This window comes from Xenopus laevis, chromosome 6L, assembly GCF_017654675.1.
Source record: "Xenopus laevis strain J_2021 chromosome 6L, Xenopus_laevis_v10.1, whole genome shotgun sequence".
NCBI classification, from domain to species: domain Eukaryota; kingdom Metazoa; phylum Chordata; class Amphibia; order Anura; family Pipidae; genus Xenopus; species Xenopus laevis.
In genome coordinates this window covers 161,533,327-161,558,966 of record NC_054381.1, presented here as the reverse complement: position 1 = coordinate 161,558,966, position 25,640 = coordinate 161,533,327, and the positions used below count along the sequence as shown (strand labels likewise).

Sequence of the window (25,640 nt, the reverse complement as noted above, 5' to 3'; positions counted from 1 at the left end):
GTGCAATCTTAGCCTATGGGGACCTTCTAGAGCATTTTTCTAAGTTTTTTGAAGTCGAAGAAAAATCCTTTGATCGATGGATGAAATACTTCAAATCGTTAGATTCGAAGGATTTCATTGTTCGATCGAAGATTTTACTTCGACCGCAAATGGCCAAATTTGATGTAAAAAGACTTCGATATTCGAAGTCGAAGTATTCCAATTCGATAGTCGAATTTCAAAGCTTTTTCTAATTTGAAATTCGACCCTTGATGAATCTGCCCCTAAGTGTAAAAAACACGAAAAACGCTCATACAAAAATTTGCCAGGTAGAAGTTTTTGAGGTCCTTTAGAAGTTAATGGGAGCTCTGCTAATCCTATTAGGTTTTTAGAATTTTTGCTAGTTATTGTCTGAAAAATTTTAATTTTTTAGAGGTTTTTTAGAAATTCCTAGTTTTTAGCGCATTAGTGCATTGATAAACCTTTTTTTTTTTATTTGTGCTTTTTATATTTGGATATGTTAATAAATGCCATGACATTCATGGTTTTAGAGAGAGTGAATTTATTTGTGGTTTCAAAAACCTCTAAAACCACTAAAACCACTAAAGTGAGACTGTTGGTAAATAGGCCTTCACGTATTGATAAATAAAGTTTTCCCAGAAGGAAACATTCAAATTTTCATGTTTTTGCTTTGCTCGTTTTAAAAATATTGGTCTGAAAAAAGCCATTAATGTAAGAAAAAGGAGAAAATAATTTTTTATTTTAGAAAATAAGTATTTAAGTAAGAATGAAGTACCTATAAAATAATAAACCAATCAAGTCAGAAATCTGTCCCCTCCCTGATTGAATTATACTTATGAGATTATATTATGGAATAAAGCAAGAGGGAGAGTCCATCACAAGACAGACATATTGGCATTACATGTTGAAATGGTTCTAAAATAGAAAGAAACAGGTCCGGCCAGTTGTGCTGGAGTTTTCTCATTTTCTTTTGTCCAAATATGTCAATTTCTGAGGAGTATAAAGCGTGTAGCAGAAAGTCTTGTGTCTCAGTAGAACTCCAGCCAGACTCAACATGAAGAGCCTTATCTTCACAATCGTCCTTCTGGGCTGCTTTTTTCATCTAGGTAAGGTCATGATTTGGGGTGCAATCAAATCCGCTTGGTTTTTTACGCTTATTTATTATTACATTTTCCCAAAAATTTGCTTTGCATGAAAAAAAAAACAAATTTCTCGTTTCTTTTTTGATCTTTCACAGAAAACTCAGATTTTTTCAGATTTTTCACCCGAAAACTCCAATTTCTTATGCCTTTGCCATTTTGCCCAAAAACTCTGAAAACTTTGAGGTATTGCACGAAACCCAGCGCACATCAAAAAATCATTAGGACTTCTCCCATTGACTTACAGTATATGCAACCTCGACAGGTCTGAGATGCTGGATTTTCTGATTCAGACTTTTCCATCCTCGGGTTATAATAATTGACGAAAAATTTGTGATTTTTTAAAAATCACAAATTTTTCAGGATTTTTGCATTCAAAGTTTAGTAAATAACCCCCTTAATGTCGACATAGAAAAATAATTTTTAATCTAGAAACTCAAAGCTTGGAATATTGCAACATTTTCTCCTTTGATTTTAGAAGGCTTACTAACAACCAGATTTAGATTTTTTCTACAAATCTCTAAAAAATTGTGGTTTGCCTATTATTTTAAAAAACAAATTTTAAAAATTCAAGACCTATTAAGTGTAACAACCACGAAAATCCCCAATATAAATTTTTGGCACTTAAAAGTTGCTGAGGTCTTATAGAAGTCAAAGGGGGCTGATGATCCCATTGGACCATTTTAAATCAATTCAGACTTATAAAGGTTTTCAGGGTTTTTTTCGCCAGGAATTGTCCAAAAGACTCAAATTTTTAGAGGTATTCATATTTATTAGTGTATTTACAGTTCTTATTTTTAATATTTGGATATTTTAATAAAATTTGTGAGTTTAGTTGTAGTTTCAAAAACCCCTAAAACCACCGAAATCGGCCTTTGATAAATAGGCCTCTAATTGTCAATTCATGAAGCTTTATATGATGCGGCCATTGTAATACTGAAGAATTTAATAATTGGACATTCCATTGTCCTTGTGAGATAAATTGTTATCATCTCCTCATCCCTTTGGATTTAATACTATTTTCTCATTATGGACATTTAGTTAATTTGTATCTTTGGCTGAGAAATTGAATTTATGAGCTGATCAAGTGGGTTTTATTATGAATACAAATCTGTACCCCCATTCAAGGATAGATATTCCTTCCCTCATTCAGCCTTACGTAGTGTCTATGGCAAGTACATTTGCTGTGTTGAGAGTCGTGATAATTAGATGGTCAATTTGTGGGAATAAATGGATTGCAGAATCATATGGAGGGATGATTATCAAGGTAAAGAATCAGGGGAAACAGTGGTAAAAAATTGTTTTGTTTTTTTCTTCAATCAAAAAAACATTTTTCTTGCCAGTTTTTTGGTGGTGAGTTTTTTATTTTTTAAATATTTTTTAAAGAAAAAATACCATTGCAATTAAAAAATTAGATGGATGGGGACACAATTAAGATAAAGTACTCAATTTAGACAATCCACTACATGTACATACTTCAGTGGGTCACCTACTTAATAAGCAGAATGTACCAATGCCTAATTAATGAGTTCATTTATATTCAGGGAATGGAAACTAGTGGTTTATTTTGGCTTTAGAATAAAATAGAATCATTGGATTTAAAATACTTACACCTCTGAAAGGGGGACTCCACCCAAAATGTTTGCATAGGGCTAGATGTTTTCACTGGTTTTATCCTTGTGTAATACTGTATTACTGAAATCGGTCTGACTCTTTATAATCTCTGCACTGCTGTCTCTGACTCCTGAAACAATGGTGCAAGCCAGTTGATTAACAGACCTGACTCCAGGACATACAGTAACAATTACATGTTAAATGAATGTACATTATCATCATCATCATTTATTTATATAGCGCTGTCAAGATACGCAGTGCTTTACATTGGAAAGTTCTTCCAGTTGGTTAAAAAGAGATGAACCGGAGTCTTTGTAACTAGGGATTAATTATTGGGTTGGTCCAGAGCAAAGCAGGTTATAATTGTCTTCTGGGCCTTTCACAGCCCAGAGACATTCAATAAAAGAGAGAATTGTAAAGATAAGCGAGTTGTAGAATTTAATATTTCCCGATCCCATATATATACTGGGAGTTGTTCCTGTGCAGGGATGGAGCATCAAGTTGGTCATCGTGCTGTATGATCCCATCATATTGTTTTTATCACTGGTTGCGAAATATGTTTTGTTTCTCAATATTTTCTTGGTTAACTAAAGTCGAACTCACAGAAACCAGTTGAGGGTGTTGGAACTATGTTGCCTCTCCTAGCTATTATGCTCAGGGCAGAATTCAGTTGCAAAGCATGTTTGTATATATGAAAAACCTGGAAGAACATGTTTTTACACTTTAATAGCACATTCTTCCAAATACTCACTAAATATTATAAATCCACCACAACTCCAGGTCCCTGGTAAATGTCCAGCCCGTACGTCCCCTGGAAGTACCAGAGTGAAGATCAGAAAATATAAATCTGTGATCCCACAACCAGTAGACTTAATTTTATCCACCGGCTCTTCTAAACTGGGCCACGAAGCAGCCACAGCAAAGGGCAGCGCATGATAAGTGACAGTTGGGGTGGGATATATGGTCTCCATTTAAAGGGTGGCTCACCTTCAGCAAACCTCACCTCTAGTTCAATGACAGGTCTGCTGATAAAGTCATGTGATGTTTTAATCCCTGTATAATCAGGTAATTCTACTTCTTATTGCTATAGGGGTGGGGTTAGGGTTGGGCCGGTTGTGAGCAAACTTACAAGGAGTGGTGGTGGCAAATTGATTACCTAACCATCATACTGGGTGCAGGACCATTTCCTTATACAGAGGATGCAATAAAATAAAATGATATACAGGTGTGTGTGAGTTGCATTTATCAGATAGCAGTACAAGCACCAAATCAAAACCTTGTCATGAATAGGGTTGTTATGTTACCCACACACTGGTGCCATCAAAAACGGAAATAGGATTGAGCTCCATAGTTTGCGGTGCTGCTCCCTCCATCTGAACCCTCCAGATCCCATTAACATTAATGTATCTCTTGTTATTCTCCTATTCACACTCAGCCTATAAATATCTTTTATTTCAGGTCATTCCTACCAGTGCTACACCTGTAATGCGGCTTCCAATGATAATTACTGTCTGCAAGTGAAAAACTGCACTGGTTCTACCCCCTTCTGTGGGACATCCATTGGTAAGTGTCTCCTCCGTGTGGGGTCGGCAGCACTTGGTGTAATTGAATTGCCTTTAGCTTGTGAGGTCTTGGGGGAGAAGAATTTGGCCAGATTGGGACTTTGCAGTAATAAGATGTTTTCATGGATAACCTGGATAACTGGAAATCATCAGGTTTCCCTATTTAAAAATGATATTGCCATCAGCCTTCCCTTTGCAGCCTATTTCGGTCTCAACCATTTGGGATCCCGTCTGTGAATAAGGAATTAAGTGGATTTTACTACCCCAGCTTTGACAGCATCTTCACCCAAAAACTGAAGAGAGTAATCTGTCTTATGGGGGAGAAAATATGCATTCCAACTGTCCAACTTATTGAAAAATAGCATTTTAGCTCAACTTTCCATGTTCAATTGAATAACTCTTGTATCAAGGGAAGATTGTTTAATGATTTACAGGCAATTGGTTTGAAATAGAATTTTTTTTGTGGTTCACCACTCCAAAGTCATGTGACACTTGCCCTGTATACCCATGATGCACCCCAATAATATCCCTACTGATAACGTTTTTACAAGCTTTGTAATCGGGTCTAAAAAACATCTCATAGAGATGTCCAATCTCCTTCTACTCCTTGGGTTCCATTGACAGCTTTAGGTTGGACATCCTTCATCTGAGCATTTCTCTGGAGTGGAGAACAAAGTTACAGACATTTTAGTTGAAAAACAGCAAATTTTATAAAAAAAAAAAAAATACAGGCATGGGACCTGTTCATGGTCCCATGCCTGTATTTTTTTTTTTTTATAAAATGTACTGTTTTTCAACTAAAATTTATATGACTTTGTTCTCCAATAAAAGTAATAAGTTACTGTTTTATTATTGCACAGAAAAAGGAAATCATTTTTAAAACTTTTGGATCATATAAGCACAGCACCCAACAGAACAGCGATGCCAATTCCACAGGTGCAAGTAGTCCATGGATCACCCGTGTTGCCCCAAGTGTTGCCCCAACAGTTGAGTCAATGGGTTGAAAAATGAGCCACTCCAAGTAGAGTTTTTATCTTCCAGTATCCATAATAAAGTGATTGAATATGAGCAGGCTAAGAGATCATGGTATCAGTCCATAAAGTTTGTGGTTATTAAACACTTTTTTTTCTTTCGCAGTTAGTATCAACTTTGTCACGTTACTCAACAAATACTGCGCCGCGGCCTGTGTGACTGGGAATCAAAGCGTTGCCTTCTTTTCCAGTTCAGAGAGTTGCTGCGCCTCCGACTACTGCAACGACCAAAAGATCGGCAACGTGAATTACTTTGACTTTAACAGCGCAAGGGGCCTGAGTGGCAACATGTGCCTCCTGGTAGCCATCACTAGCCTTCTGACCACTCTTCTTGCACTGGTGGCCTAAAGTGACCCAACAACCTAACTGATTGGGCAACTTCTGATGACATCACTGTTTACTCACAATTAGCACTTTGATGATGGTCCTAAGAGATTGGTGCACAATCAGTTAATTAAAAAAAGATGGTTTAGTGGGAAGAAATAGCATTATAATCTTGTTATTGCTTTATTTTTTATTACTTTTTTGTAAACATTTCCCCTACATTTTAAATAAGTTTGACTGAAATTAAACTTTCACAAAAAGGAAATGTTTTCCTACAAAAAGAATTCTAAGAAAATAAAAGACTGTTATTCTCTTTTAAAGTTGACTGGCTAGATCTAGTGGCAATTTTTTAAAACTTTTTGGATTTTTTTCATTTTGAATTTGAGTCCTCTTTCAATTGATAAAACTTGAAAATATACGTTTAGAGAATTTGGGCTTTCAAACTTTAAATTTCAAGGAAATAACATGTAAAAATGTAATGAAAAAAACAAGATTTACTAATTGAAAAAAATCTTAAAAATTCAAAAGAGGAAATTTGTCGACTAAAACTTGGCCAGACTTCTGTTGATGTTAATGGGAGGTGTGTTTTCAATCTTCAATCTATTTTGTAACTTGAGTGTTTAAATAAATTCACATTTTTAATATAGAATGGAATATGGATTTTCATGTTTTTTTTTTCAAATTAATACGAATATTTTAGTGAGTAAAAAAATAATCATGAAAAAAAACATGATTGATTCTGCAAAAATGTATTGAATGTTTTGAAAATAAATTGAAAATAAAATAAAAACAAATTTGAAAATGAAAGGCATCTGAACAGTATTATTATTCTTTCATGTTATTTTCTAAAGGGTTTCCAGTGAAAAAAACAAAATACGATGATAGTTCACCTTTAAATGAACTGTTAGTATGATGTAGAGAGGCATATTCTGAGACAATTTGCCATCAGTTTTCTTTTTTATTATTTGTTTTATTCAGCAGTTCTATTTTATTATTTTTTTTTTTCAGCAGTTCTCCAGTTTGCAATTTCAGCCATCTGGTTGCTAAGGTCCAATTTACCCTAGCAACCATGAACTGATTTGAATTAGAGACTGGAATATGAATAGGAGAGGGTCTAAATACACAGAAGATTAATAAAAAGTAGCAATAACAATACATTTGAAGCCTTACAGAGGATTTGTTTCTTAGAAGGGGTCCGTGACCCCCATTCGAAAGCTGGAAAGAGTCAGACGAGGAAGGCAAACAATTGAACTTGAAAAAAAAAAAAATGAAGACCAATTGAAAAGTTGCTTAGAATTAGCCATTCTACAACATACTGAAGCTTAACTCGAACCACCCCTTTAATTTAATTAAACCGCTGATTTTAAATATTTTCAAAACTGACTTGAATTTGATTTTCACATAAAAGGATTAAAGCATTTATTTTAAGAATAAAAAACAAAATTTGCCTTGGTTTACATTTATTGCCTATGTCTATATACTTTATATTTATAGCTTTAACAAGAACAAAACCCCCTTTTCATCTGTGTTATTGAGGCTCTTCATTTCACTTGTCAAGTCTCTAATTTGGGCAAGAAATTGCCCCTTCTCCCCAGCCGTTACTTACCGGTCACACTGACTGAGCACATTAACCCTCCTGGTGCCAAGCCTTAATAAGTCTAAAGTTAACTTAAGCAACATGTTCACATTTTCTGACCCCAGTCAGATGTTTGGGGTCACCATCTCACCCTTTAAAGTAAGACACTTATATTGAATACACATGCTACAAGTTGGATGAAGGTATCAAGGATTTGTGAGAGGTTATCCATCCAGATTTCATCACGTGGTGTATCACTTACATGTCCTACTTTAAGGGCAGAGACGCACGCTCAGATTTGGAGAGATTAGTCGCCCGGCGACAAATCACCTCTTCTTCGGGGCGACTAATCTCCCCAAACTGCCTCCTCTGCCTTCCTGCCGGCTAGAATGGCACTCGGAGCGCTTCGTTTTCTGAAGTCGCCCGAAGTTGCCTTGGAAAATGAAGTGCTCTGTTTCCTTTCTGTGCCAGGCTTTAGAAATGGGATTCACCCCCCAGGAATCAATTGAAAAGTTCAAGTCTGACAAGTTGGATGATGTTTTATATGAAAGACTTACTGAGATGTACAGTAGTGTTGGCTAATGAGGCCAGTGAGCAATGTGAGTGTAGAATGGGAGAAATAAGAAAGCTCAGGACCGGATAACTGAGTGATAAGTAACCCCAGAAAGTGATAAGACTTAGTCTTCTTGTCCACTGAATAGGGACAGACGCTAAACTCGTGACTAGCAAACATCCAAAGGGACACAGAACTGCTGCAGGCGAGGAAGAACTTTTAATGCATTTAATGCACTTCCACAAAGTGTTCCTTGCCTGCAGCACTTCTGTGTGCCTTTGGATTATTTCTAGATATTGGATTTGAGGTTGCTGAACCTCTAGCATTGTGCACCAGACATCAGTGAGTTATTGAGGGCGTGTGAGAGGCAATTTTGTACTACACTAAACTAGTGATGCACTTAATAGGAATTGACACACAGCTTCCCAATCATTACAGTCCCTCATTAGTCCAGAACGTGTCACTAAACACAAGTAACCCTATAGACCAGTGCGGTCCAACTTCTGTGGTACCGAGGGATGGAATTGTTCTGGCTACATGGTGAAGGGCCGATAAGGGAAACCAGTGTTGACCACTCCCTGTTTTTAAACCACACCCATTTTAAACCACACCCATGTTACCACAAGACCATGTCCACATTAATGGTGGTAACACACCAAAATCCAAATGGTTGGTGCTCACTGCAGGGATACACACACAGGGAGCATAGGGCAGGCAGAGTAAGAACTAGTAATGAAAGACTGGCCAAGTTGGGATTGGTTACACTGGAGAACAGACAGTTAAGAGGCATATGATCACTATATATAAATATATAAGGGGATATGATAACTATATATAAATATATAAGGGGATATGATCACTATATATAAATATATAAGGGGATATGATCACTATATATAAGGGGATGTGATCACTATATATAAATATATAAGGGGATATGATCACTATATATAAATATATAAGGGGGATATGATCACTATATATAAATATATAAGGGGATATGATCACTATATATAAATATATAAGGGGATATGATCACTATATATAAATATATAAGGGGATATGATCACTATATATAAAATATATAAGGGGGATATGATCACTGTATATAAATATATAAGGGGATATGATCACTAGATATAAATATATAAGGGGATATGATCACTATATATAAATATGTAAGGGGATATGATCACTATATATAAATATATAAGGGGATATGATCACTATATATAAATATAAGGGGATATGATAACTATATATAAATATATAAGAGGATATGATCACTATATATAAATATATAAGGGGATATGATCACTATATATAAATATATAAGGGGATATGATAACTATATATAAATATATAAGAGGGATATGATCACTATATATAAATATACAGTATAAGGGGATATGATCACTATATATAAATATATGAGGGATATGATCGCTATATATAAATATATAAGGGGGATATGATCACTATATATAAATATATAAGGGGATATGATAACTATATATAAATATATAAGAGGATATGATCACTATATATAAATATATAAGGGGATATGATCACTATATATAAATATATAAGGGGATATGATCACTATATATAAATATATAAGGGATATGATCACTATATATAAATATATAAGGGGATATGATCACTATATATAAATACAGTATAAGGGGATATGATCACTATATATAAATATATAAGGGATATGATCATATATATAAATATATAAGGGGATATGATCACTATATATAAATATATAAGGGATATGATCACTTTTTTTTTTTTTTTTTTTTTTTTTTTTTTTTTTTTGGGGGGGGGGGGGGGGGGATATGATCACTATATATAAATATATAAGTGGATATGATCACTATATATAAATATATAATGGGATATGATCATATATATAAATATATAAGGGTATGATCACGATATATAAAATATATAAGGATATGATCACTATATATAAATATATAGGGGGATATGATCACTATATATAAATAATAAGGGATATGATCACTATATATAAATATATAAGAGGATATGATCACTATTATATAAAATATATAAGGGATATGATCACTATATATAAATATATAAGGGGATATGATCACTATATATAAATATATAAGGGATATGATCACTATAGTAAATATATAAGGGGATATGATCACTATATATAATATATAAGGGGATATGATCACTATATATAAATATATAAGGGTTGATCACTATATATAAATATATAAGGGGATATGATCACTATATATAAATATATAAGGGATATGATCACTATATATAAATAATAAGGGGATATGATCACTATATATAAATATATAAGGGTCTGATCACTATATAAAATATTAAGGGGGATGATCATATATATAATATATAAGGGATATGATCACTATATATAAATATAAGGGGATATGATCACTATATATAAATATATAAGGGATATGATCACTATATATAAATATATAAGGGGATATGATCCTATATATAAATATAAAGGGATATGATCACTATATATAAATATATAAGGGGATATGATACTATATATAAATATATAAGGGGATATGATCACTAATAATATATATAAGTGGATATGATCACTATATATAAATATATAAGGGATATGATCACTATATATAAATATATAGGGGTATGATCACATATATAAATATTAAGGGCATATGATCACTATATATAAATATATAAGGGGGATATGATCACTATATATAAATATATAAGGGGATATGATACTATATATAAATATATAAGAGGATATGATCACTAATATATATAATATATAAGGGGATATGATCACTATATAAATATATAAGGGGATATGATCACTATATATATAAATATATAAGGAGGATATGATCACTATAATAAATATATAAGGGATATGATCACTATATATAAATATATAAGGGGATATGATCACTATATATAAATATATAAGGGTATGATCACTATATATAAATATATAAGGGGATATGATCACTATATATAAATATATAAGGGGATATGATCACTATATATAAATATATAAGGGATATGATCACTAATATAAATATATAAGGGATATGATCACTATATATAAAATATAAAGGGGATATGATCACTATATATAAATATAAAGGGGATATGATCACTATATATAAATATATAAGGGGATATGATCACTATATATAAATATATAAGGGATATGATCACTATATATAAATATATAAGGGATATGATCACTATATATAAATATATAAGGGGATATGATCACTATATATAAATATATAAGGGATATGATCACTATATATAAATATATAAGGGGGATATGATCACTATATATATAATATATAAGGGAGATATATATATATATATATAATATAAAATATTAGGGATATGATCACTATAATAAATATATAAGGGATATGATCACTATATATAAATATATAAGGGGATATGATCACTATATATAAATATATAAGGGTTTGATCACTATATATAAATATATAAGGGGTATGATCACTATATATAAATATATAAGGGGATATGATCACTATATATAAATATAAAGGGGATATGATCACTATATATAAATATATAAGGGATATGATCACTATATATAAATATATAAGGGATATGATCCTATATATAAATATAAAGGGGATATGATCACTATATATAAATATATAAGGGGATATGATCACTATATATAAATATATAAGGGATATGATCACTATATATAATATATAAAGTGGATATGATCACTATATATAAATATATAATGGGATATGATCACTATATATAAATATATAAGGGGTATGATCACGATATATAGAAATATATAAGGGGATATGATCACTATATATAAATATATAAGGGATATGATCACTATATATAAATATATAAGGGGTATGATCACTATATATAAATATATAAGGGGATATGATCACTATATATAAATATATAAGGGGATATGATCACTATATATAAATATATAAGGGGATATGATCACTATATATATAAATATAAGGGATATGATCACTATATATAAATTATAAGGGATAGATCACTATATATAAATATATAAGGGATATGATCACTATATATAAATATATAAGGGATATGATCACTATATATAAATATATAAGGGTTCTGATCACTATATATAAATATATAAGGGGGGTATGATCACTATATATAATATATAAGGGGATATGATCACTATATATAAATATATAAGGGATATGATCACTATATATAAATATATAAGGGATATGATCACTATATATAAATATATAAGGGGATATGATCCCTATATATAATATATAAAAGGGGATATGATCACTATATATAAATATATAAGGGATATGATCACTATATATAAATATATAAGGGATATGATCACTATATATAAATATATAAAGTGGATATGATCACTATATATAAATATATAATGGGATATGATCACTATATATAATATATAAGGGGTTATGATCACGATATATAGAAATATATAAGGGGATATGATCACTATATATAAATATATAAGGGTTCTGATCACTATATATAAATATATAAGGGGGGTATGATCACTATATATAAATATATAAGGGGATATGATCACTATATATAAATATATAAGGGGATATGATCACTATATATAAATATATAAGGGATATGATCACTATATATAAATATATAAGGGGGATATGATCCCTATATATAAATATAAAAGGGGATATGATCACTATATATAAATATATAAGGGGATATGATCACTATATATAAATATATAAGGGGATATGATCACTATATATAAATATATAAAGTGGATATGATCACTATATATAAATATATAATGGGATATGATCACTATATATAAATATATAAGGGGTTATGATCACGATATATAGAAATATATAAGGGCATATGATCACTATATATAAATATATAAGGGGGATATGATCACTTTATATAAATATATAAGAGGATATGATCACTATATATATAAATATATAAGGGGGATATGATCACTATATATAAATATATAAGGGGATATGATCACTATATATATAAATATATAAGGAGATATGATCACTATAGATAAATATATAAGGGGATATGATCACTATATATAAATATATAAGGGGATATGATCACTATATATAAATATATAAGGGTTCTGATCACTATATATAAATATATAAGGGGGATATGATCACTATATATAAATATATAAGGGGATATGATCACTATATATAAATATATAAGGGGATATGATCACTATATATAAATATATAAGGGATATGATCACTATATATAAATATATAAGGGGATATGATCCCTATATATAAATATAAAAGGGGATATGATCACTATATATAAATATATAAGGGGATATGATCACTATATATAAATATATAAGGGGGATATGATCACTATATATAAATATATAAGGGGATATGATCACTATATATAAATATATAAGGGATATGATCACTATATATAAATATATAAGGGGGATATGATCACCATATATAAATATAAAAGGGGATATGATCACTATATATAAATATATAAGGGACAGTAATGAAATAGAGAAACTACAGAGAAGAACAATTAAGCTGATAAAGGGAATGGGCTCAGTTAGAAATAAGTCTAAAGTGACAGGTTGTACCTTTAAGGGTTTAAAAGATGGTGAAAGTCCAGTTGCTTTGGACTTATTTCTATAAGGTACTGAATATCATGATCTGAATGAATGAAAATCTTCATAGAGCCCCTGGAGCCCTAGTCACCAGTAACTCCTCCCAGCAGACATGAGGAAAGGAGGTTTTATGTTCAAGGGGAATTATCATGAAAAATATGATAAAAGCGTAATCCTACTGAAATAAGAAACTTTGTAAATTTGATTTAAAATTCTGTACAGTTTTGTGAAATAATCATGTTTATTTTCACTATCCCTCTCGTACAATCTGTCTCTCTTCATGCAGGAGTTGGATGTCAGGTTTTTATTGGCAGATCCAATATGTCTTTTGCGGGGTTCCCTTCTCTGGCAGATGAATTAGAGCTCACTCAAATAACTGATTTCAGTACAAACAAAACCTAACAAAATAACTGACTTTGGCACAAATCCTGCATGTAGAGAGACATGATGTCTGGTGATTTTAATAGAGTGAGCTCTAATACATCTTCTAGGCAAAAGGAGCCCCCCACAAAGACAATCCGGCTCCTGACTCCTGCATGAAGACAGAATGAAGAGAGACAGATGCGGAGATGAGAAAAGTGAAGAGCAATGTGATTATTTCAGAAACTGGTCTGAACTTTTAACTGATCGTATTTAGAAAATGTCTTATTATTTTGCTTATAATTGTCAGGAGTGCTCCGTTTACTGCTCTGTTTTGGAGCGATCCACCTCCCCAAAGCGACCATGGTTGTGTATGTTTCGGTGTAAAAATTCAACATAAAGGGATGCTGGAGACTCAGGTTCGGTGCCCCAATATAAGTTCTGTTCCTGGATTTTTGGTTTCTAACCTCTTGCCTTGCTCCTGACTATGCCGATTGCAGCCTGCCCTTGACTCTTGGCCTGGATTTTGACCTTGAGCTAGTTTAACCCCTTGTGTACCATGAACTGGACCTTTGCCTGCTAATCTGCATTGCAGCTGCCGCCTTGGACCTAATTCCAATTTAAAAGGACCGCTAGACTCTGACAATATTAATTTAAATGTTTGTGATATTTCCCCTTTAAGGATGGACAAGTGTTGTTACAGGGAATGCTGGGAAGATACAGGTTCTGCCACAAAATCGGCTGCACTGGCAGATACATTGGATCAGAACAATTGCAATTTTGTAGCATTTTCAATAGATTTCCTTTTCCTTGGGTCTGGATGAAGCTGAATCTAACTGGGTACAATTTGGGCAAAGTGTTGAACTGAATCATTGTGTATCTTTCTCTGCACACCAGTGTTACTATGTACCATTCATTCCCTGTATAGGAATAGATTGTGGTCATTGTTCCTCTCTGTGCCAAGCAACAGGTTCATTTATTTTCCCATGATGATGCCAACAGAAACTCGGCCTCTTATTGTTCCTATACACTTGGATTAAATCATTTGATTCACTTCAATGCCTATGAGCACCCCCTGCTCCTGCCAAGGAGGAAACAGGCACATAATATACATTCCTTACATTCAAATACAATAACTATGAGGCTAATAAGAGGCCGTGCCAGTGTGACACACCTGGAGACCCTACTGCACCTGTTTGTAAATCAGACAAACAACGAGGATCTTTTGTGCCTTCTTGGAAACAAACATTGTGCAACACAAGGAGACGCAACCGTATATATAAACAAAGAGAAAGTGAACATAACCACATCTCAACTCTACCTGACCATGGCAGTCTCAAACCTCTTCCTCCTGGTCATAGCCCTCCTGATTGGCACAGGTAAGAACTGGGGTTCAATCAATGGCAATGGTGGGGTTCAATTAACTACTATCGGTGACAGTTCTCTGCATTTGGACAGATAGGAACCACTCGGGGTCCATTCATTTCTGCATTTTCCAGAACAAAGAGATACATGATCCAACATTTCTTCCCATGGTTTCATTTACCAAACTTTCCCATTGCTAGATGTTACCCATAAAGCAGGACAGGACTGCTGCTTACATTGAGGATCAGATAGGATCTGTGCAGCCACTGGGACAGAATGTTCTGTTATACAGATAGCTAGAATCTCAGCTGCCATAAAGCAGGACAGGACTGCTGCTTCCAATGGGGATCAGATAGGATCTGTGCAGCCACTGGGACAGAATGCTCTGTTATACAGATAGCTAGAATCTCAGCTGCCATAAAGCAGGACAGGACTGCTGCTTACAATGGGGATCAGATAGGACCTGTGCAGCCACTGGGACAGAATGCTCTGTTATACAGATAGCTAGAATCTCAGCTGCCATAAAGCAGGACAGGACTGCTGCTTACAATTAGGATCTCATAGGATCTGTGCAGCCACTGGGACAGAATGTTCTGTTATACAGATAGCTAGAATCTCAGCTGCCATAAAGCAGGACAGGATTGCTGCTTACAATGGGGATCAGATAGGATCTGTGCAGCCACTGGGACAGAATGTTCTGTTATACAGATAGCTAGAATCTCAGCTGCCATAAAGCAGGACAGGACTGCTGCTTACAATGGGGATCAGATAGGATCTGTGCAGCCACTGGGACAGAATGTTCTGTTATACAGATAGCTAGAATCTCAGCTGCCATAAAGCAGGACAGGACTGCTGCTTACAATGGGGATCAGATAGGACCTGTGCAGCCACTGGGACAGAATGCTCTGTTATACAGATAGCTAGAATCTCAGCTGCCATAAAGCAGGACAGGACTGCTGCTTACAATTAGGATCTCATAGGATCTGTGCAGCCACTGGGACAGAATGTGCTGTTATACAGATAGCTAGAATCTCAGCTGCCATAAAGCAGGACAGGACTGCTGCTTACAATGGGGATCAGATAGGATCTGTGCAGCCACTGGGACAGAATGTTCTGTTATACAGATAGCTAGAATCTCAGCTGCCATAAAGCAGGACAGGACTGCTGCTTACAATGGGGATCAGATAGGATCTGTGCAGCCACTGGGACAGAATGTTCTGTTATACAGATAGCTAGAATCTCAGCTGCCATAAAGCAGGGCAGGACTGCTGCTTACAAGGGCTTAGTCTTTTAAATGTAACTTAATTGGATTATTCCTATACCACTGTCCTTTGCAGAACATTTCGATACAAGCGCAGACTTTACCTTTTGTTAATAATGAACCTGTCATTTTGCAGCTTGTTCCCTGAGATGTTTCTCCTGCACTGCTCTGAGCAGAAATGAAGACTGCAGAAACACGGAAACTTGTTCCTCGTCTACCGATTACTGCATGACTACTGTCGCTTCCGCTGGAATAGGTAAGTCTCTGATGTTAGAACTGGCACTATCCCAAAGTGTTCTATTACCATAAGCCGGGACTGGGAAGGAAAAACAACGAAACATAAATGGGGTTTTCGCCTTCCTTTGGATCAACTGACAGTTAGGCAGGTTATATATAGACTTAAAATGCTGAACTTGATGGACATGTGTCTTTTTTCAACCTAACTTACTATGTCACTGCATGTTACTATAACCGGCAGTTGCTTGGCCCTGTGTATGTACTGACAGATGGATGCCGTGCTAGTCCGTGTAAAATGAAACACAGGGTGACACTTGCTACAGATGTCAGGCTCCGTATATCAAACAAGGGAAAGTTGTGCTCACCACTATTTTCTAAAAACCATTAGGCGGGGGTGCAATGAGGGTGTGACCACAAAATACATATAGACAAATACAAGAGTCCTAAGCACTCAACCCATTATCAATATATTTAAGACATTGAGACATGATTTAGTGGTGAGCACAAGTTTCCCTTGTTTGTTATAGTTATACAGGAGCAGTGACCAGGCCCGGATTTGCGGCAAGGCCGCATAGGCCCGGGCCTAGGGCGGCAAAGAAATAGGGGCAGCATGCCGCCCAGCCGCCGTTCAAATGCACCAGCTGCGCCGGCGTTTTTTCGCCGGCGCGCTGGGAAGGCAGGCGCTAGGACCGCGCGGCCGCCTGGTCGGACCGCGCGGCGTAGGGGCGCCCAAAAGTGGAATCCGGCGCTGGCAGTGACCAGCGCCATGTTGTAGCTCCCACCCTTCCCAACTATATCCTAGTGGTGGCCAATAAAAGGGCAGCCAAGTTTGGGAGTTTTACTGTGAAAGTTGCAGGTAAAACCTGGTGGGACATTCACTAAGATTCGTTGTTGCGCCAGCGTCCGATTTGCCGCACTTCGCCGCACTTTGCCGCACTTCCCCAGGCGTATTTTCGCCAGCGCTACGCAAATTCACTAAAATCCGAAGTTGCGCTCAGGGGAAGCGTAAGGTTGCGAAGTTGCACTAGTGTTAATTCGCCAAGCAAACTTACGCTAGCGATGGTTAATTTGCATACAGCGCCAGATTGAAGTTACAATGGAGGTATACTGTATGTAGCAACACTACACAAGCCTGGGAAACCTTCAAAACAGCAAATAAAATTTTTATTTTGCCCTACACATGTGCCCACTGTATAGTTAAGTTGCCATGAGTCAGGAAATGTAGGGGAGAAGGAGTGGAGCCCCAAAAAATTTTTCGATCTTTTTCAGCCTATCACCCATAAAAAATTAAAAAACGCAAGCGTTTTTTGGAACTTAGAAAAATTTTTAACTTTTTTTTTGAAGCAATCCCTATCTACTCTATTGCACTTCGCCTGGTCTGCGGTGGCGAAGGAAGTCTGGCGTAAAAGGTAGCATTTAGAATAATTCGTGCGTCAGTGAATTTGCGTAGTTACGTCTGTTGTGCAAATTTGCCAGGCATAAGGGTGCGAAGTAACACTAGCGAATTTACTCCAGCGTCCGTTAGTGAATCGGTGAATTAACGAAAATGCGCTAGGCTGGCACATTCACGCTAGCGTTAGGCACTTCGTCGTTTAGTGAATTTGCCCCTTGGTCCCTGTGTAAAATGTATAATGAAGCAATAGAATTCTTAATGAATCAGATAAAATTGAGCGTAGGACTGGCCAGATATGGGATGACTGTGATATAGTTGTTCAGCTTAAATATATTGCAATATATGGACAAACAATCCCTGTGTTGTTTAAAGGGTAAGGCATTTTTTAGTAGCAGTAGCACAAAATGTCTCTGTCTTAAATATATTGATAATGGGTTGAGTGCAGAGGCTCCGTATATCACTCATCACTGAAGTGCTGGGGACAATGCACATGGGGGGGAAAGAATGTAGAAAAAGGATAAATGACAATTAGTATATGTTTTAAGTTGCAACAACAAATGCAGGGCAGCTAGTTAGACACCACTCACTGAAAGATTATTTTTCTCCACAAACCTTCAGCATTTGACTACGTATATTCCATTTCTCTTTTTGCAGGTTCCCTGAAATACACGTCCATCACTAAAACCTGTTCCCCTGCCTGTAAGGAGAGCAGTTTTGGGACTTCTGTGGGTTCTGGTTCAGTTTCATGTTGCAGCTCCGAACTGTGCAACACGAGTGGTGCCATTGGAATAAAGTACAGTTACCCAGCCCTGGTTCTGTCCCTTGGATTCTTTTTGCTTCTAATAAGAAACTGATCACTATAAAACCCCCAGCACATGGGGTGCAGAATTTTAGCATCCCAGAGCTGTGAGTTTTGAGTTCTTGAACATTCCTCTGTATGTCCTCTCTGGCATTGGACAGAGGAGAGCATGTGATCCAAGAAGCAGTTCTTTTTTTCTCATTATGTGCTCTGTTCTGTCCAATGACAGTAAGCGCTCACAGAGGAAAGCTCCAGAATTTAAAACAAATAGCTCTGGGGTGCTAAAACCTTGTGCTGGGCATGAAGTGTAAATGTATCTTGAAATGTTGGGGCCACTGTGTCTAATATCTGCAGGATTGCAATGTCTAATGATAAAATACTACAACCAAACAATGTAAAAAAAAAGTTATTGGTTTCACTGGGTCATGGACTGCTTATGCTACTATATCATATTTATAAGACTACTATATATATTTATGTGTGTTATGATGAAGTTCTACATCCACATGTCAAAAAGTTGTTGTTTTACTATGTCTGGAGTGCCCATACTTTACTAATGTGAGGTCTACTTTTAATGATGTTGTCCCATTATGATCTACATCCATAAAAGCATTGTTAGCATTCTGTTACATGGAAATATTATTTAAATACTGATTTATGGGAAAATGTATATTGCTATATTTAACAAACAACCTTTTCTTATGTAACCTTAGCATAATAAATATCTGAATGAAAAGCATGAAACAGGAGGGTAATTTAGACAAGCTGTTTCAAAGATGGAGCCCTTAGTAAATGTTTGTTGACAGTTTCTTGAGATCTACTGATCACCAGATAAAGGTCTACTGGTAGATCCCGATCTTTCTAAGACTTCCATCTGTTATGATGAAGTTCTACATCAACAAATTTGGTCAAAAAGTTGGTTTCACTGTGTCATGAACAATTGGTACTACTGTTCCAAAGTTCTAAGACTATGATCAAGTTCTACATTCGCAATATGTCAAAAAGTTGTCACAAAATGTCAAAAAGTTGGTTTCACTGTGTCATGAACTACTGGTTTTATTGTGTCAGATTCCTAAGACCATGATGAAGTTCTACATTCGCAAAACGTCAAAAAGTTTGTTTCACTATGTCATGAACTACTGGTACTACTATGTCATGTTTCTAAGACTACAATGTGTTGCAATAAAGAATCAGTCAAAAAGTAGGAAATTCCCTCTTGTCAATCTCACAACTGTATAAAAAAACAAGTTATTTGATGAGCAAATTGTATTGTCAAGGATGTTTTTCATCCATCTCATGCATTGTTTTTCCTTTTACCATCCGGCAGAAGATTTCACAGTATTAAAACTGCAACAGCTACAAGCGTTTTCCTACAAGCAGTTTAAGTATTTAATTCACTGTATATATAGCCACAAGGATGCATAGCCCTGTCAGAGCTGTCAATCATAACCTTTTGATTGGGATTTCACTGTTGAAGGAGGGTAAAATTGTTGCTATGGGGATAATTCTGGGAAAGGACTCTGACTGTGGGATAGCAGGTATAGTAGGGAAAGATGGTGCCTATAGTAACAGTGGGATAATAGTCTCTGGGAAATGAGTGTGACAGCAGGTATAGTAGGGAGTGAAGGTGTTGATAGTAACAGTGGGATAATAGTCTCTGGGAAGGGAGTGTGACTGTGGGATAGCAGGTATAGTAGGGAGAGATGATGCCTATAGTAACAGTGGGATAATAGTCTCTGGGAAGGGAGTGTGACTGTGGGATAGCAGGTATAGTAGGGAGAGATGGTGCCTATAGTAACATGGTAATAGCTCTGGAAGGAGTGTACTGTTGCATGATACAGTGTATAGTAGGAGAGATGGTGCCAAATAGTAACAGTGGGATAAAGTCTCTGGTAAGGGAGTGTGACTGTGGGACAGCAGTATAAGTAGGGAGAGATGGTGTCTATAGTAACAGTGGGAAATAGTCTCTGGAAGGCGTTGACTGTGGTATAAGCAGGTATAAGTAGGGAAGATGGTGCTATAGTAACAGTGGAATACAGTCTCTGGGAAGGAGTGGACTGTGGGATAGCAGGTATAGTAGGGAGAGATGGTGTTCCTATCATACATGGATTAATGTCTCTGGAAGGAGTGTGACGTGGATAGCAGGTATAGTAGGAGAGATGTGCCTATAGTAACAGGGGATAATAGTCTCTGGAAGGGAGTGTGACTGGGATAGCAGTATAGTAGGGAGAGATGATGGCTATAGTAACATGGGATAATAGTCTCTGGAAGGGAGTGTGACTGTGGGATAGCAGGTATAGTAGGGAGAGATGTGCTATAGTAACAGTGGGATAATAGTCTCTGGGAAGGAGTGTGACTGTGGGATAGCAGGTATAGTAGGGAGTGAAGTGTCGATAGTAACGTGGGATAATAGTCTCTGGAAGGGAGTGTGATGTGGGATAGCAGTATAGTAGGAGAGATGATGCCTATAGTAACAGTGGGATAATAGTCTCTGGAAGGGAGTGTGACTGTGGGATAGCAGGTATAGTAGGGAGAGATGATGCCTATAGTAACAGTGGGATAATAGTCTCTGGGAAGGGAGTGTGACTGTGGGATAGCAGGTATAGTAGGGAGAGATGGTGCCTATAGTAACATTGGGATAATAGTCTCTGGGAAGGGAGTGTGACTGTGGGATAGCAGGTATAGTAGGGAGAGATGGTGCCTATAGTAACAGTGGGATAATAGTCTCTGGGAAGGGAGTGTGACTGTGGGATAGCAGGTATAGTGGGAGAGATGGTGTCTATAGTAACAGTGGGATAATAGTCTCTGGGAAGGGCGTGTGACTGTGGTATAGCAGGTATAGTAGGGAGAGATGGTGCCTATAGTAACAGTGGGATAATAGTCTCTGGGAAGGGAGTGTGACTGTGGGATAGCAGGTATAGTAGGGAGTGAATGGTGACTATAGTAACAGTGGGATAATAGTCTCTGGAAGGGAGTGTGACTGTGGGATAGCAGGTATAGTAGGGAGAGATGATGCCTATAGTAACAGTGGGATAATAGTCTCTGGGAAGGGAGTGTGACTGTGGGATAGCAGGTATAGTAGGGAGAGATGATGCCTATAGTAACAGTGGGATAATAGTCTCTGGGAAGGGAGTGTGACTGTGGATGCAGGTACAGTAGGAGAGATGTGCCTATAGTAACATTGGGATAATAGTCTCTGGGAAGGGAGTGTGACTGTGAGATAGCAGGTATAGTAGGGAGAGATGGTGCTATAGTAACAGTGGGATAATAGTCTCTGGAAGGGAGTGTGACTGTGGGATAGCAGGTATAGTAGGGAGAGATGATGCCTATAGTAACAGTGGGATAATAGTCTCTGGAAGGGAGTGTGACTGTGGGATAGCAGGTATAGTAGGGAGGAAGGTGTCGATAGTAACAGTGGGATAATAGTCTCTGGGAAGGGAGTGTGACTGTGGGATAGCAGGTATAGTAGGGAGAGATGATGCCTATAGTAACAGTGGGATAATAGTCTCTGGGAAGGGAGTGTGACTGTGGATAGCAGGTATAGTAGGAGAGATGATGCCTATAGTAACAGTGGGATAATAGTCTCGGGAAGGGAGTGTGACTGTGGGATAGCAGGTATAGTAGGGAGAGATGATGCCTATAGTAACAGTGGGATAATAGTCTCTGGGAAGGGAGTGTGACTGTGGGATAGCAGGTATAGTAGGGAGAGATGGTGCCTATAGTAACATTGGGATAATAGTCTCTGGGAAGGGAGTGTGACTGTGAGATAGCAGGTATAGTAGGGAGAGATGGTGCCTATAGTAACAGTGGGATAATAGTCTCTGGGAAGGGAGTGTGACTGTGGGATAGCAGGTATAGTAGGGAGAGATGATGCCTATAGTAACAGTGGGATAATAGTCTCTGGGAAGGGAGTGTGACTGTGGGATAGCAGGTATAGTAGGGAGTGAAGGTGTCGATAGTAACAGTGGGATAATAGTCTCTGGGAAGGGAGTGTGACTGTGGGATAGCAGGTATAGTAGGGAGAGATGATGCCTATAGTAACAGTGGGATAATAGTCTCTGGGAAAGGAGTGTGACTGTGGGATAGCAGGTATAGTAGGGAGAGATGATGCCTATAGTAACAGTGGGATAATAGTCTCTGGGAAGGGAGTGTGACTGTGGGATAGCAGGTATAGTAGGGAGAGATGGTGCCTATAGTAACATTGGGATAATAGTCTCTGGGAAGGGAGTGTGACTGTGGGATAGCAGGTATAGTAGGGAGAGATGGTGCCTATAGTAACAGTGGGATAATAGTCTCTGGGAAGGGAGTGTGACTGTGGGATAGCAGGTATAGTAGGGAGAGATGGTGTCTATAGTAACAGTGGGATAATAGTCTCTGGGAAGGGCGTGTGACTGTGGTATAGCAGGTATAGTAGGGAGAGATGGTGCCTATAGTAACAGTGGGATAATAGTCTCTGGGAAGGGAGTGTGACTGTGGGATAGCAGGTATAGTAGGGAGTGAAGGTGACGATAGTAACAGTGGGATAATAGTCTCTGGGAAGGGAGTGTGACTGTGGGATAGCAGGTATAGTAGGGAGAGATGATGCCTATAGTAACAGTGGGATAATAGTCTCTGGGAAGGGAGTGTGACTGTGGGATAGCAGGTATAGTAGGGAGAGATGATGCCTATAGTAACAGTGGGATAATAGTCTCTGGGAAGGGAGTGTGACTGTGGGATAGCAGGTATAGTAGGGAGAGATGGTGCCTATAGTAACATTGGGATAATAGTCTCTGGGAAGGGAGTGTGACTGTGAGATAGCAGGTATAGTAGGGAGAGATGGTGCCTATAGTAACAGTGGGATAATAGTCTCTGGGAAGGGAGTGTGACTGTGGGATAGCAGGTATAGTAGGGAGAGATGGTGTCTATAGTAACAGTGGGATAATAGTCTCTGGGAAGGGCGTGTGACTGTGGTATAGCAGGTATAGTAGGGAGAGATGGTGCCTATAGTAACAGTGGATAACAGTCTCTGGGAAGGGAGTGTGACTGGGGGATAGCAGGTATAGTAGGGAGAGATGGTGCCTATAGTAACAGTGGGATAATAGTCTCTGGAAAGGGAGTGTGACTGTGGGATAGCAGGTATAGTAGGGAGAGATGGTGCCTATAGTAACAGTGGATAATAGTCTCTGGGAAGGAAGTGTGACTGTCGGATAACAGGTATAGTAGGGAGAGATGGTGTCTATAGTAACAGTGTATAATAGTCTCTGGGAAGGGAGTGTGACTGTGGGATAGCAGGTATAGTAGGGAGAGATGGTGCCTATAGTAACAGTGTATAATAGTCTCTGGGAAGGGAGTGTGACTGTGGGATAACAGGTATAGTAGGGAGAGATGGTGTCTATAGTAACAGTGTATAATAGTCTCTGGGAAGGGAGTGTGACTGTGGGATAGCAGGTATAGTAGGGAGAGATGGTGTCTATAGTAACAGTGGATAATAGTCTCTGGGAAGGGAGTGTGACTGTGGGATAGCAGGTATAGTAGGGAGAGATGGTGTCTATAGTAACAGTGGATAATAGTCTCTGGGAAGGGAGTGTGACTGGGGGATAGCAGGTATAGTAGGGAGAGATGGTGCCTATAGTAACAGTGGGATAATAGTCTCTGGAAAGGGAGTGTGACTGTGGGATAGCAGGTATAGTAGGGAGAGATGGTGCCTATAGTAACAGTGGATAATAGTCTCTGGGAAGGGAGTGTGACTGTCGGATAACAGGTATAGTAGGGAGAGATGGTGTCTATAGTAACAGTGTATAATAGTCTCTGGGAAGGGAGTGTGACTGTGGGATAGCAGGTATAGTAGGGAGAGATGGTGCCTATAGTAACAGTGTATAATAGTCTCTGGGAAGGGAGTGTGACTGTGGGATAGCAGGTATAGTAGGGAGAGATGGTGCCTATAGTAACAGTGGATAATAGTCTCTGGGAGAAGGACTGTGGGATAGCCTGGGAATATTCTTCTCTCCAATCCAAATATGAAATACATGATACAGGATCTTACTACAGTGTGGGAATTGGCTATTTAGAAGGAATGTCAGACGTAGTGACCCACATATTGGCACAAGTAGTGGATGAGTGAGACAAGTGTTGGTGTTTGTGTGTATGATGTAGAACACAATATTTCTCAGGTCACACAGTGATGAGGACATGGAAAAGCAGCAGATGTACCTTCTAGAGTTACTACAACTGGTGGAGCGACGTTTTCATTATTCCTTCTATCTGTGGGTGAAGAATCTGTGGGTGAAGAATCTGTGGGTGAAGTTGGGCTTCAGATGTTGTTCTGCCATCACTGGATGTTACTTTGTTTCTAAAGGGAATTCCCAGACTCTGAGGATGTGGGAAGCAGGTTGGGCCCATTAGCAGAGGGATTATTTCCATCTTTGTCAATGTGTTATTATGGTTCTTTATGGAGATGATGTTATTGAGCAGGAGCTGCCGCCAGTGATTTGTTTTTAATTTACAGGGGGGCCCTGAGAAATGGCTTTTTATAACTGGTGTGTGGAGGAGGGTTCTTATTGTATTTAGCCGTCTGTGTGGCCTTTATACTGTGGTGTGGGGCTGGGGACCCAGAAAGTTTTAGTGTACGGGGCCTCGTGATATCTAGAGCGGCCTGTGTAGGATTTGGGTTACGTTACGTTGCGCTTGTTGAGTTCACTGGTCCTCACCCCAAGTCTGAG

General features: G+C 37.3%; 2 protein-coding genes across 2 annotated transcripts; both read left to right on the top strand.

Moving 5' to 3' along the window:
• The first annotated feature begins 1,007 nt into the window (after positions 1–1,007).
• Positions 1,008–6,316, top strand: psca.L (prostate stem cell antigen L homeolog). Its single transcript, XM_018268319.2, has 3 exons — positions 1,008–1,106; positions 4,212–4,316; positions 5,453–6,316. Exons 1-3 carry the CDS (start codon positions 1,055–1,057, stop codon positions 5,692–5,694), a joined length of 399 nt encoding a protein of 132 aa, XP_018123808.1. The 5' UTR covers positions 1,008–1,054; the 3' UTR covers positions 5,695–6,316.
• An 8,694-nt stretch (positions 6,317–15,010) lies between these two features.
• Positions 15,011–19,194, top strand: ly6e.L (lymphocyte antigen 6 family member E L homeolog). The gene is made up of 3 exons (XM_018267394.2): positions 15,011–15,266; positions 16,650–16,769; positions 18,798–19,194. The coding sequence occupies exons 1-3, from the start codon at positions 15,026–15,028 to the stop codon at positions 18,995–18,997; spliced, it is 561 nt and encodes a 186-aa protein (XP_018122883.2). The 5' UTR covers positions 15,011–15,025; the 3' UTR covers positions 18,998–19,194.
• The last annotated feature ends 6,446 nt before the right edge of the window (positions 19,195–25,640 follow it).

Coding starts and splice junctions, on each gene's coding strand:
- ly6e.L (XM_018267394.2), top strand. CDS start 15,026: ATGAGGCTAATAAGAGGCCGTGCCAGTGTGACACACCTGGAGACCCTA. Junction 15,267..16,649: donor AGCCCTCCTGATTGGCACAG/GTAAGAACTGGG, acceptor GTCATTTTGCAG/CTTGTTCCCTGAGATGTTTC. Junction 16,770..18,797: donor TGTCGCTTCCGCTGGAATAG/GTAAGTCTCTGA, acceptor CTCTTTTTGCAG/GTTCCCTGAAATACACGTCC.
- psca.L (XM_018268319.2), top strand. CDS start 1,055: ATGAAGAGCCTTATCTTCACAATCGTCCTTCTGGGCTGCTTTTTTCAT. Junction 1,107..4,211: donor GGGCTGCTTTTTTCATCTAG/GTAAGGTCATGA, acceptor CTTTTATTTCAG/GTCATTCCTACCAGTGCTAC. Junction 4,317..5,452: donor CTTCTGTGGGACATCCATTG/GTAAGTGTCTCC, acceptor TTTCTTTCGCAG/TTAGTATCAACTTTGTCACG.